Source organism: Schistocerca nitens, chromosome 1 (assembly GCF_023898315.1).
Source record: "Schistocerca nitens isolate TAMUIC-IGC-003100 chromosome 1, iqSchNite1.1, whole genome shotgun sequence".
Lineage (NCBI taxonomy): Eukaryota > Metazoa > Arthropoda > Insecta > Orthoptera > Acrididae > Schistocerca > Schistocerca nitens.
The window spans coordinates 1,014,766,207-1,014,779,810 of record NC_064614.1 but is presented as its reverse complement, the minus strand read 5'-3'; the positions used below and the strand labels follow the sequence as shown (position 1 = coordinate 1,014,779,810).

Below are 13,604 nucleotides of genomic sequence, written 5' to 3'. Positions count from 1 at the left end.
TTCAAAATGGAGATGATCTTTACCTCTAATGTTATAGTTGTGGTAAAAACAATTTGTTTCATACTGAGAATAGTTTTTAATGACAAAATTCATTGGAGAGTATATGTACTGGCTTGTTGTTGTCAGTATTCCTAACTGTGTGAAGAGTTTTCTACATGAGGTTCGCAGAGAAACCCCACACATAATTCTGACTGTTCCCTTCTGAGCTGTTTGGATTTCTTTCTTTCTTTCTTTCTTTCTTCTTTTTGTGATTGGTGAATTACCCCAGAAGATTATATGCCATAACTCATTAATGAGTGAGAGTACGCAAAACAAGTCAATTTTAAAATGGTGATGTCCTCAAGATGAGTGATGATTCTTAAAGCAAAAGTTTCTGATTACAGCCTTTTGAGAGTCAGGGACACGCAATGTTCTCAGTTGAGCCTACCGTCAATATGAACTGTCAGGAATTCAGTGGAGTGCAGCTGTTCCAGTACCTGGTTGTCTTGTGCAATGACTGTGTTTTCTGGATTTTTATTTTTAGTGTGGAACTGAATAAAAACAGTTTTTTTAATATTAACTGAAAGAAGATTAATTGTAAACCAAGCTGTAACTTCACTGAGTATGTCATTAACATCACGCTCTAGATCAGTAGTGGACATACCATCTACCATGATGCTTTAATCATCAGCAAACATCGTGAATTCACAGTTTTTTACTAATGAACAGGGGTTGATGATTACCATATATTAAAGACAGCAAGGGTCCAAGGACAGATCCAGGGGAATCCCATGGTGTATTTTGCCCCATTCAGAAGCCATTGTATAAAGAGATCCACTGTTATAGCAGCGTAGGACCACCTTTTGTTTCTTGTCTTCGAGATATGGTTTTTAACCAAATACTGACAGGCCCTTTGATTTCATAATGATAAGCTTCGCTAAGACAATCTTGTGGTTTACACAATCAAAAGCCTTGGAAACGTCACAGAAGACACCAACTGGTGACTTCTTATTGTTAATGACTCCAAGATATCATTTGTGAGTGAGTATATAGCTCACTCTGTCGGAACCACTTTTTGAAAACCAAATTGTCTATGGCTAATAATAATATTGTTATCTAGGAGGGCCACAATCCTATTATATACTGCTTTTCCAAGAATCTTTGAAAATGTTGTTAACAGAGAGACAGGACGATAATTTGTGACACCTGTAGCATCGCCACACTTGTAAAGAGGTCTCACAATGGCTTATTTCACCCTCTCTGGAACAACTCCTTCACAAAGAGATGTGTTGCAAATGTGAGCAAATACTACACTTACTTCATTACTGCAGGCTTTTAACACCTTGGTAGAATGTTATCTATACCTTAAGATCTTTTACTTTTTAATAAGTGAATTACTTTTTTTGATTTCATGGACAGTTATGGGTGATATATTTATATCAATAGAAATTTCAGGAAGGTTAAGTTTCTGATTATCTGCAGCTTCACTTAGGCCACTATTGCAACCTATGTTTACTATCATCAATTTTCAAATTGTTAATTTTTATGAAAGCAGTTCTTACACTGTCAGATGGCGAAGTTCCTGTTTCCCTCTTTATTATATTCCAGAATGTTCTGATTTTATTATTTGAAAAGCTAATTTCAAAAGTTATGCACATACACTTTGATTTACTAATTACTTTTGTTAAAATTTTATGTATGTCCTGTAATAGTTATGTTAGACACGATTATTAGATTTTCTGGATATTATATACTGTTCTCTTTTTCTCTGGCATGATATTTTTATGCCTTTGGTGAGCCACGGTGTTTTGTCTGATTGCCTGTCCTGTAATCTATAGATCCTATTTGTGAAGACAGTTTAAAATATAACTGGTACTTCATCAGCAAATAAATTATATTTTTTATTAGCATCACCTGCAACATAACCAGACACTGGTCTCTCACTAATCCGGTCCTCAGTAGTCTGGCCTCTCAGTAATCTGGTACACATGCAAAAACACGTGCACAATGAATTATCGTGCGCAACAATGCTTAGTTAAACAATGTTTTATGTACTCTATTTGAAATTGAAGCTTTCTTTACAGTTCGGAATCATGTCTTCTAAAAGGAAATACGTTACACTAGACCTCAAGCAGAAACCTGAAATTTTAGATACATTAAATCGAGTTTCTTTGCAGAAAACCATTGCTTCTGAGTTCAATGTTGGACGAGCAACTATTTATGACATCAGAAAGAAAGAAGATGTTAGTCGACAGTACTCAACACAAATGGATAGTGAGTTTAGAAAACAGAAGGTTATGCGAAAGAGCGAGAATTAAGAAATAGACATAGCTGTTTATAGACAGTTCATACAACAAACGCAATAAAGGAATTCCAGTCAGAGGCCTGATTATAAAGGAAAAAGCAGGTGCATTTAACAAACAGCTTGATAGTAACTTGTTTGCAGAGAGCAAAGGTTGGCTATCAAGTTGGAAAAAACGTCATGGCATTTGGCAGCCGACAGTCACCGGGGAAAGTCGCTCAGCTAACGATAAGGATCCTGATGAGTTGATAAGGAAGATAATCGAGGAACAAAATTTAACTGTTGATGCCTTGTATAATTCTGATGAAACAGGAGTCTTTTACAAGATGCTTCCTTCGAAAACATTAGCTGCCAAGAATGAGAAGGAAGCTCGTGGTAACAAGCAACAGAAACAGCGCATAACATTAATGTTGTAATGCAAATGGGAGTCATAAACTACCACTTATGGTGATTGGAAAATCCCAACATCCAAGTTGTTTTCAACACTTTGACATAAATACTCTACCAATGCAGTATTCCGCTCAGAAGAAAGCATGGATGGACAGAAAATATTGTCTCGGTGGTTCCATGAAACATTTGCACCAGCAGTAAGAAAAGAGCTAAAAAAGAAAAAGCTTCCACTGAAAGCTATCCTTATAATTGACAATGCTTCCAGTCATCCTTCAGATGTTTCTTTAAAGTCCAATGGTGTACATGTACAAGCACTCTTTCTCCACCCAATGTGACAACCCTGATTCAGCCCATGGACCAGGGAATTTGGGAATCAATTAAACGTCATTATCGACATTCACTGCTCGTCTACTTGCTGAACAAAAATGAAAACGACTCTATCAAGACAATACTGAAGGCACAGAAAACAATTAACATATGTGATGTTGTTTTCCAAGCAGCTGAAGCATGGGATAAAGTGGAGAATGCTACCATAATGAATAGCTGGAGAAAATTGTGGCCATCCATTGATGCCGAGTTGGATCCAGTAGTGAGTGACAGCAATGAGCCACTCAATTCAGAATTATCAATTAGTTTGTACACTGACATGTTCCACAACCTTCCAGGAGGAAAAGAAATTCATGATAAATATATTACTAAGTGGCTGAATGAGGAAACTTTTAACAGATGAAGAAATAATCAAAAGCGTGCAAGAATGTAATGATGAAAGTGACGAAGAAGTGGACACAGAAGGAGAGAGCATGAAGATTTCTCACACTGCTGGTGCTGAAGTTGCTGAGGTCTTCTTGGAGTACATTATGCAACAGCCAGATACATGCAGTAACGATGTAATGCTTGTAAAGCGGTTGCGTGATAAAGCATGCCACCATCGTGTATCATCATTGCGACTGTTAAAAATTAGAGACATGTTTCATAGTGAGTGATATGACTGTAAAGTTATGTACAGTATACACACAAGGACTAAGTTTTCTTTGAAAATTAATGTATTTTTGTATTTAATAAAGTATGTCCTCCATCTTTGAAAACTGTATCCTTCAGTTTAATGAAGTAGAGTACACTATATCCCCTATGTTTTCCAAGTAAATAAAAAACAAAATAAATGAATAAAATAAATTTCAGACACTCAATAATCCGGCACTTCCACTAATCCGCCACCCATATGTGCCAGGAATGGCTGGATTAGCGAGAGTCTAGTGTACCACCAACCAGTCTCCCGAAGGCATAATTTGGACTCTTCAATATTTTCCTCATTCATGTTTCTAATGGTTTTCCATTGAGCACCAGCATTACTCTGATGTGTATAAAGTTGTTAAGAGTGAGTATTTGTCCAATCATGATCAGAGAGACCATTTATGACTTTTGCTCCTGTGGTACGATTAGATCTACTCATATCTAAAAAGATAAGTCAATTAGAGTGCTGGAAGTGGCAGTAGTTCATGTGGAAAAACTGAGAGTGATTGTAGGTATGCATTAAATTTGCAAATTCTGCCTTAGAAGATGAGTTTTCTACAAAATGTACATTAAAATTTCCTGTCACTATAATGTCCCTATTTTCCCTTGTTAGATACAATAGCACAGAATCTAACAGTTTTATAAACATTTTAAAATTACCAGATGGAGTCCTGTATACTGGTACAATTTCCAATTTCTTGTCAGCTTCTGCTATTTCAGTAACACATGCCTCAAAATGTCGCTCCACATGATATTTTTGTACATCTATTGTATTAAAGGACAGATTCTTTTTCACATAAATAGCTACCCAACCTCTGCTTATATCCTTTCTACAATATGAGGTAGCTAATACATAGTTTGGAATATTGAGCATTTCAATGGAACAGTGACATGGTGTTCTGTTAGGCAGAGAATGTGAGCACAAATTGCACCTCTTGGTTCATCAATATTTATTATCTGTTGGTCTAACTTGCAAAACAGGATTTGAATAGTTTCATAGAAAATTGTGGGCTTATTATTAATGATATGGTTGGTTGAGGTGCTGCCACTGTTCGGACTGAGATTTATTTCCTTTGACATACCGGTGTGATAGGAGAAATTTTCTGCAGGGGTGGTGGAGCTGTTGCACTGATAACACTGACATTTATTGGAATTGACTGTATTACTTACATACTGATTGGAACCTTCCCCTGTTGTGTCTACCTCATAAAGCATAGACACAATGAGGTAGCTAGGTGCACGCTAAACTAACGCAGACGGGCTTGAAGTTCTGGAACATGAGACTTATTAATGAATAAGAAGAAAAGTACGTAGATGTTACTTAACTTTTATTCTCTTGTTGGAATACATCTCTTGAATAGTAGTAAGCTATAAGCACTGATACAAATGGCGCCTTGCTAGGTAGTAGCTAGGGACTAAGCTGAAGGCTATTCGATCTGTCTCTCGGCAAATGAGAGGAAGGCGTCGTACTTCTGGTCGCAAGCAATGTCGTCCGTACAACTGGGGCGAGGTCTCTTCCGTGTATTGTGACCTGCCATGTGGTGGCGCTAGGATTGCGATTACACAGTGGCGACACGCGGGTCCGACATGTACTACAGGACCGCGGCCGATTTAAGTTACCACCTAGCAAGTGTGGTGTCTAGCGGTGACACCACATCCCCATTCCCCACACACACTACTCAGTAGGTGTGTCTAATTTGTAAGAGAACATCAATTATTTTACAATCTCATGTGAAGTTATAATGCTTAAACAAAAAAAAAAAAGAAAAAAAAACAAAGAAACTGAGCTCATTTACATTCTTACCTAATAGACTGAAGACTTGTGCAAGAAGGATGTTGAGTATAAATGGCAACGAGTCATCAACAGCATATGTGTCTGAGGAAAATCTGTTCAAAATCCGTCCCAGAGGTGTGGTGTCAAAAAATGATACTTTTGCCTGTAAATCACACATAACAATAATGGTTTTTTCCTTTATTTAAGATAATATCCGGTGAAAATTTAGTGTGCCAGAAAGTGTTACAATTTGCTGTTAGTAATATAATCTGTATACTTATATTCAAATCACTCCTGGATATTAATGCAAACAGCCTCTTACTCACAACAGGAGATCTGCACCATACTTCTATAATACATGGGCAGCACTGATTATATCAAATATATGCCATGGAAAGAAGAAATTTACTTTTTAGAAAGAATTTCACTAAGATCATGCAAACAAAGTGGATTGCAAAATAATTTTTATCATTTCCCATCATCTATAAAACAGTAAAACTAATTATCCATCATAATATTAGTCTTTTTCTAAGTAGCCGCCTTTTGTACAGTGGATAGTAACACACAGTGCACAGAAGACAGAATTTACAAAAACAGTGCTAAAGTTCCTGTCATGAAAGAATAGACAGCATCTACACAGAAAAAATCTTTCCATTAGCTTACACTCATCTATTTTAAGTTAACAAAATTTTAAAACTAATGCAATATATTTACCCTTATGATGATATTTAGAAGACGGCGGTGAATGATCACAGCAGCTTGAATGCCACCCCATGCAAAGAGGAATGCTCTTGCTAAAGTGAATATTAGATTACTTGCAGCCAGAGAACCATATACAGTCAAATAAAAGTTCTGATCCTGATCTGTTGAAACATTATTGTTGCTGGATTGTGTAACCTAGTGCCCAAAATAATTGATGCATTATCAAACCAAATGATTAAGGGTTATTACACCTGATACATATACCAATTAAAAAATAAAATTAAAAATGGAATTTAAAAACTGAGTAGTAAAGCTACAACATTTAAAGCACTCTTTCATTGTGAGGAGAATGTACATCTGTTGGATGGAATGAAGTTCACTTCAGATCAGAGAAGGCAGATATACAGTAGGAAATCCAAAGTATTAAGAGAGGTGAATGAACAAAAACTAAAATACAAAAAAGAAAAGAAAAATGGTCATGTCCTCAAACAAATCAGTGTGGACTGGGATGGTCCATTCGCTAGCCAGATCTTTTGGATAATTCTTCTCAGAACTTATTTTCTGAGAATTGGCTTTCTATTAGATTTTCATGCACGCCTGTTGTTTCTCCTCTTGCCTTTTTGCAGTTTATTTCCTTTCTGTATTTAGATTTTGTTCACTCTGCATTTTCTCGATAATGCAGGTTCCATTCTTCATTTAACTCATCTTATATATTTTTAAGTTTTAGAAAATAGAAAACACAAACAGACATATGTATGAACATAGATTACTACTCACAAAACAGATGAGCATTAAACAGCGGACAAGCACAGAAAAAGGACTGACTAGTAACTGGACTTTTTAAAGTGCTTTGTCAACAATCTATCAGCAATATTACACAGTTATCACTTTCTTGTCTTATTAGTTGGTTTATTTTTCCTTATTTGCTCACATTATTTTTCCAGCTCTCCCGCAGCCTTCCTTAGATTTCTGTTGCATTTCTTTATTTATTATTAAACAATGGGAAGCCAAGGGTGGAATAATAACAATATGGGAAGGGTAGATTGCGACTCACCACTTAGAGGAGAAGGCATTCAGTCAGAGGGGAGGGGGGGGGGGAGAAGGAAAAAAAAGCTTGACATTCTTTATTTATACTGTTGAACGGACAGTCACTTGTGAAATGACACATGTTGTATATCAGCTGATATGTAAACACTATTTGGCTCTTTACACCCGCAAACACTATTTGGCCCTTTACACCAGCATTAGTACCATCAATATCTCAGTGATGGTGAGTGGGCACAGGCAGCGGGTGTATATTGGAAACAAACAATACCCTGTTGCAGAGTATGTTGCACAAAATGACAGTTGTTATCTTGGTGCCTGTTTCACCACACATGCTATCTGGATTCTTCCCCAGACAGCAGTTTCTCAGAACTCCGCAGGTAGGAACTGGATTACGACGTGTCCTTGATTCTCACCAGCCTCCTGACCTTAAGTTACATTAATTTCTTTGGTCTCAGCATTTCTTCAGAGTAACTATTTCTTTCTACACTTCATTTTGTTCTTCTATATTTTTCATTTTCTGACCCCCATCTGTTCTTGCAGCCCCCTCCCCCCCTCCCCTTCCCCATCCCTATCACACACAATCCACTTAGCTTTCCACTCATAGTGCCAGCTATTCATGGCAAGATATTTTCAGTGGGTGAAAGATATGGTGGATATGCTAACTACAGTAACCGTCAAACATATTTTGTATCGAGGATTGTTGGGACAGCAAGAGCAACATGTGGTCTTGTGTTATCTTGTTGAAAGATACATTCACTGTGACCTCGAAGAGACCTTCATACATCACAGGTGTGATAATTATTGTCCAAATTATTGGCTACGCTAACCAGAAGTGATTGTGTTGTGCACCCAATGACACCACTTATCATCATGCCATGGTGCTGGGGCTGTTTGGTCCTGCAAGGCATTCAGTATGGCTTTCCTGAACCTGTAGATTCCACATTTGCATGACAGTCAAGCACTCTCTAGCAATGCAAGCAGACATATCAAGGTACATTAAACAGCAGTCTTGATAGGCCATGATCCTCACACTGTCAGAATCTGACACGTGCCGGAGGACATTTGTACATCTTACATGAGCATAACACAGTTTTCTCTCAAATCACCAAAATTCAGATGCAATTTCTGAATGAGTTATCTTTCCTTGTCTACAGAATGTTGATGTGATTACTGCTATGTATTTTGTGGAGTTCTGCTGGAATGATAATCATTTGCATGTCCAAGACACTTGATGTCACTGTCATGTTTGTCACTTTCCTCCTCCATGGTGTTGTAATTTACTGGCCAGCAGCAGAGAGAGACAACTGCCATTGTGAAATATGGGAGAAGTGGTATTGAGATGGGCACATGAGAGGGTGAGCAGGCAGAGAATTTTGCAGATCCCTCTCATGACATTTCAGACATTACACAGCAAGACGATACTAAATACTGCCACCATGAAAATTTGAGTTGGTCAACGACAAAGTGGTGTTAACTCTTATTTTGTTATTCTTTTAAACAGGGACAGGATCATTTTCAGCAAGAGGCATTCTATTAACCATAGAAACAGAGTGTTCCCAACTCACACACCCAGCAACCATGTAGGTGCATCCCAAGTTTCTGTTGTATCTATCTCCTGACAGCTGAAGCGGTGTAGTTGGGAGTCACACCACTGTGCTTGTCACTGTTTTGAGTTTTCTCAATTCAGTGTGTTTTTATCTTCTGATAGGCCCAATAATATGATGTTACCAGTTTAATTGTTTTAATTGTGGTCAGTGTGATTCAACAAAATTTCTTGTGAGAAAGACATCATCAGGGAACCAATTATTTGGGAACATAATAGATCCAGTGTTGAGTACTTTCCATCACATTCAGAATTATCCAGTGCCAGTGTTTCTTATTTTATAATTACTTTACATAAAAATAGTGTTTCAGACCTTTCATCAATATTAAGTACAACATTTTAGGCATAACAAAAGTAGATACATTTATAACCTAAAAATTGAGTTACGACAGTTGCACTTTTAATATGTTGTAGCCTAAAGTAGGCCTAGGACCTACAACCATTTGGCCTAATTAAAAAAAGAAGCCTCCAAAAAATAACTCTAAGCATAGGCCCATTTTAAAAGATAATTAGAGTACTTCAAAAATGGTTCAAATGGCTCTGAGCACTATGGGACTTAACAGCTGTGGTCATCAGTCCCCTAGAACTTAGAACTACTTAAACCTAACTAACCTAAGGACATCACACACATCCATGCCCGAGGCAGGATTCGAACCTGCGACCGTAGCAGTCACGCGGTTCCGGACTGCGCGCCTAGAACCGCGAGACCACCGCGGCCGGCTAGAGTACTTCATAATTTTATTAGATTTCCTAAATTTAGATTTACTAGGTGTGTGCAAAGAAATGCATTTGACTCTTTTTTGGAAAGTAATATATCTCTCTGCTCAAAATGCATTGTTATGTGGCCTGGTAAAACAGAAAATGCCACAATGTGATCAACAAACAAATGGCGGCAAAAATTAAACAACAAATGCAACTAACATTCATCATGTGACTACTGGGGGAAGAACTGAAACAGTATGCAAAAAAATACTTCACGGAAACATTTAGAATCTCTGATAGTAGAATTACCTGTTCCATAATTAAGGTAAAAGTTGGAGAGTCTCAAGGTGAAGTAAAACAAGTCAAGGAGGTTCTTAGTAACAAAACTCAGAACGAAGCTTGGTAACAGCATATGACCACAGAGCTTCATTGCCCTCTTATCCCACAACCAAAACAAGACATTTACCAGAATACTTGAAGATGCTCTATGATTTGTACTGGCAACGTGTAGAAATTCAAAGAAGAGAGCCAGTTGCAGAACACATTGATCGTTGAACTTTTAACAGTGAGTTTAGTTTGCATTTCCACGGTCCTCACAAGGACAAGTGTGTACAATGTGATACTTTTCCTAATATTCTCAAGCATTCAACAAATTCACAAGAAAAGGTAAATCTTCAGCAGGACTATGAATCACGCCTATGCAAGACTGGAAAGCATGGAAATCAATTAAAGTGTACAGCAAAAAATCCATTTCTGACAGCTCCAACTATGCCTTTTCTTTTGATTTAGTAAAGTCTCTGTCCATTCCTAGACTAACTTTTCCAGTAGCCTATTAAAAATATAATTTATATGTTTACAATTTGAGTTTCCACAAGCTGTCATCCAAATTAGGATATGGGGATGCAGTGACTGGGTCTTGAGGTTCACAAGAAATTGTTGTGTATTTGGTGAAACACATCAAAATGAGTGCCATCTGCAAAATATGTTGTAATGTACAGTTATACCCATACAGAACAGAACAGGTATTAGAAAATGCCCACAGCATTAATGAAACAAGTTTTAAGTGAACAGACTAACACTGTAATCATACTCAAAGTTCATATAAGAGGCCATTCCTGATTCTCTGACAATGATGATTTTGCCTTAACATTGGTCAAGATATTGCATTCCAATTATTGGTACAATATTATTGTCAATTCAAGGGAAAAAACCTATTTCATATTACTGTAATGACAAACAGTGACTTCTTCTTTATGGTTAAGCTAATCATAGAATGGAAGACAGACACTGAAAAAAGTCCAGTGCCATTGCTAACTGTGCGTTGGATTCAGTACTAAAATAATGAACCATTCACGACCTTTTCAAGGAAAACTTGCAAAAGAGAAGAAGGACAAGGCAGACCTTTTGCCCTTCAACACACTGGTTTATCAACACTACTTTCAGTATCTTCTTTCTTCTCATTATGCAAGAAACATAGGACCACTGAATGGAGATTACAGTATTGATGAAGAGTAACAAAGAGTATGTAAAACTGACTGACATTTATATTTCTGTAGGAAATGAAACTGTTAAGATATTAGGTTAAAAGTTGTGTAACTTCATGTGGGCCCTTACATTGATCTACAACTGGATAATAAAGTAATAAAGTACTGTTGAATTTTTATAACAAACCAAGTAAAGCATTAAATATCTCAAAACAAGAATAATGTGAATTACACCATTTGGGTTCTAAGGGGCTAATTTACTAATGCTTATTTTTCTGGCAATACTTTATAATAATCATGCCAACAAAAATGCTGATTAAAAGCTTAGAAGCCAACTGCTCTATCACATATGTGCTCTTCCCTCAATCAGGAATGATTGGCCTGTAGAGGAACAGAATCATGTGACACTGGCTATGCGCTTAGGTCACGTATTACAATAGGAAGAATGTGTTCAAATGTACAATTTGGGCCAAAACAGTATGGTGAAGGACACATGTAAATAGACCAGTTGGTCCTATATCCAACAATTTAAAAAATAATTTAAAAGCTAGCACATGAATTATTCCAAATCAATAGTATATGTCAGCTAGAAATTAAAATATTCAAATTTTTAATGAATAAGCTGCATTTAAGTCAGAAGCAAGTGAGATAATTGTGAATCAGAGAATATAAAGTATGACCACACTAACCTGATTTTTTTAAAAATATTTACTGAACATATTCTCCAACTCAATTACTGTAAATAATTTATGAAGTAAAGGACTCATCATCGGGCACATGAACAAGACTGAAAACTTTGCTAGCTATTGAAAGAATCCTTTTTGGAGATAGAGTGCAAATGCAAACACACACACACACACACACACACACACACACACACACACACACAGGTGCGACTAGTGCCAGTTTAATACATTTTGCCAAGACTGAAGGTCTGCAGCTTGATAAATGTATTGGGTGGAGAAGAGGAGGAGAGGAGTGTGGGAGGGAGGATTAGGTCAGGTGGTTGATGACTGGGAGGGAGGCAGCAGCTGTGCAGGGCAGAAATGTGGCACAGAGAGGCAATACGGACAGGTAATAGGAAGGCAACAAAGGCAAGAGCACCAGTAAGTCTGTGCAGTGCATGACGATGATGAAACGGAGTAGTATATTGGGAGGGGTACAGTAAAGGGGAAGGGGAGATTGTGGCAAAGATGGTGTGTGTGAAGGATGAGTGAAGTTAGGATTGTGAGACAGAGTGGAGGCCAGGATTGAGGCAGGAAGATCACGGGAAAGAAGGATAAGTCCCATCTGCATAGCTCAGAGAAGCTTGTCTTGAGGGTTGAGAACCAGAAGATATGGGTTGTGAAAATCCATCAAAATTCTTCATGCCGGGCTCAGCAGTGTGTTCTACCCAATATTATCATTGGCTGGAACAGCTGAAGCATATCCTTCAACTATTGATCATAAACCATGGAAATAAGGAATATGCTACACACAATCCTTCCCATCCCTCCAACAATCTATGCAATATCCTAGTCTCTCCTTATTCAGCACCCATGCCCAATTCTTTGTCGCACGGTTTATATTCCTGTGGAAAATACAGGTGCAAAAACTGTCTGATACACCCACCCAGTGCATCCTTCTCCAGTTCCACCACACACCCATTCTATCGCATTACAAAAAGGGCCATCTGTGTATGCGGTCAAGTCATATACTAGCTCAGCTGCAATTTCTATATCACATTTTATGTGGACATGCCCACCAAACAGCTATCCACCAAGATGAATGCCCCCACCAACTGCGGGCAAGAGCGGAGTAACAATTATTAAGCAATTTTGCCCCAACTGTCAATTTGCAGAACTGCAATCTGGGCACTGCGTATGCAACAGGCAGAATGAAGCTGTGTGTGTGTGTGTGTGTGTGTGTGTGTGTGTGTGTGTGTGTGTGTGTGTGTGTGTGTGTGCATATACTATATTGTAATTGTTTCCTTTACACCTAAGGTATTTACATTCTACCAGGACTTTCCATTACCACAATTACAGCAAATGTTTGCTGAAACTCACTGCTATTTCACAAAATTTTTAATATAATATGAAGAATCTATTATATCAAATTTTCTTTCCTATGACTAGTTTTCAATAAGAACAATTTGAAGATTCTTAGTAAAAGTCATCCTCTTTTTTTCATCATGTTGCTGTCTACTCCATTTAACCCTTGCAATACCAAGAGGGCTAGGAGCAGTGGGACAGGTACTTTGTGCCCAACTTTTGAAAATATTGTAATCTAGGTATATTTTATAATTTAAAATTAAAAAAATATTTATAGGTTTTAATGAAGTCTTCTACCACATTCCATAAATGTTGTAAGTCTTTGTGTTAAACTAACCCATCAGTTTAAGTCTCAGTGGCAGATGGGCCATTTCACAATGAATGTCATATTCAATGTTTTCAGCTTCAGGGTGCCCTTACACTTCAGTATCTCTTTAAAATGTATGTGTTGAGTAAAAGTCAACAATTTTTTGTTGTGGTCACAAAGCAAATCCCTCCCCCCCCCTCCCCCACCCATCAGTAATATGCATTACTGAAAGTGTGTTGGTATTTATAAGTGTGTATTAAAAGATTCTACTTA

At 37.5% G+C, this 13,604-nt stretch overlaps 1 protein-coding gene across 2 annotated transcripts in view; it reads right to left on the bottom strand.

Moving 5' to 3' along the window:
- Positions 1-13,604, bottom strand: part of LOC126196086 (ATP-binding cassette sub-family C member 10) — a 369,743-nt gene that overhangs the window by 101,748 nt on the left and 254,391 nt on the right. For both annotated transcript variants that reach the window (XM_049934541.1, XM_049934540.1), the window contains exons 15-16: positions 6,171-6,353; positions 5,487-5,619 (exon numbers count right to left, since the gene is read on the bottom strand). In XM_049934541.1, coding sequence (XP_049790498.1) covers positions 5,487-5,619; positions 6,171-6,353 — 316 coding nt within the window. The remainder of the gene's footprint in view (positions 1-5,486; positions 5,620-6,170; positions 6,354-13,604) is intronic.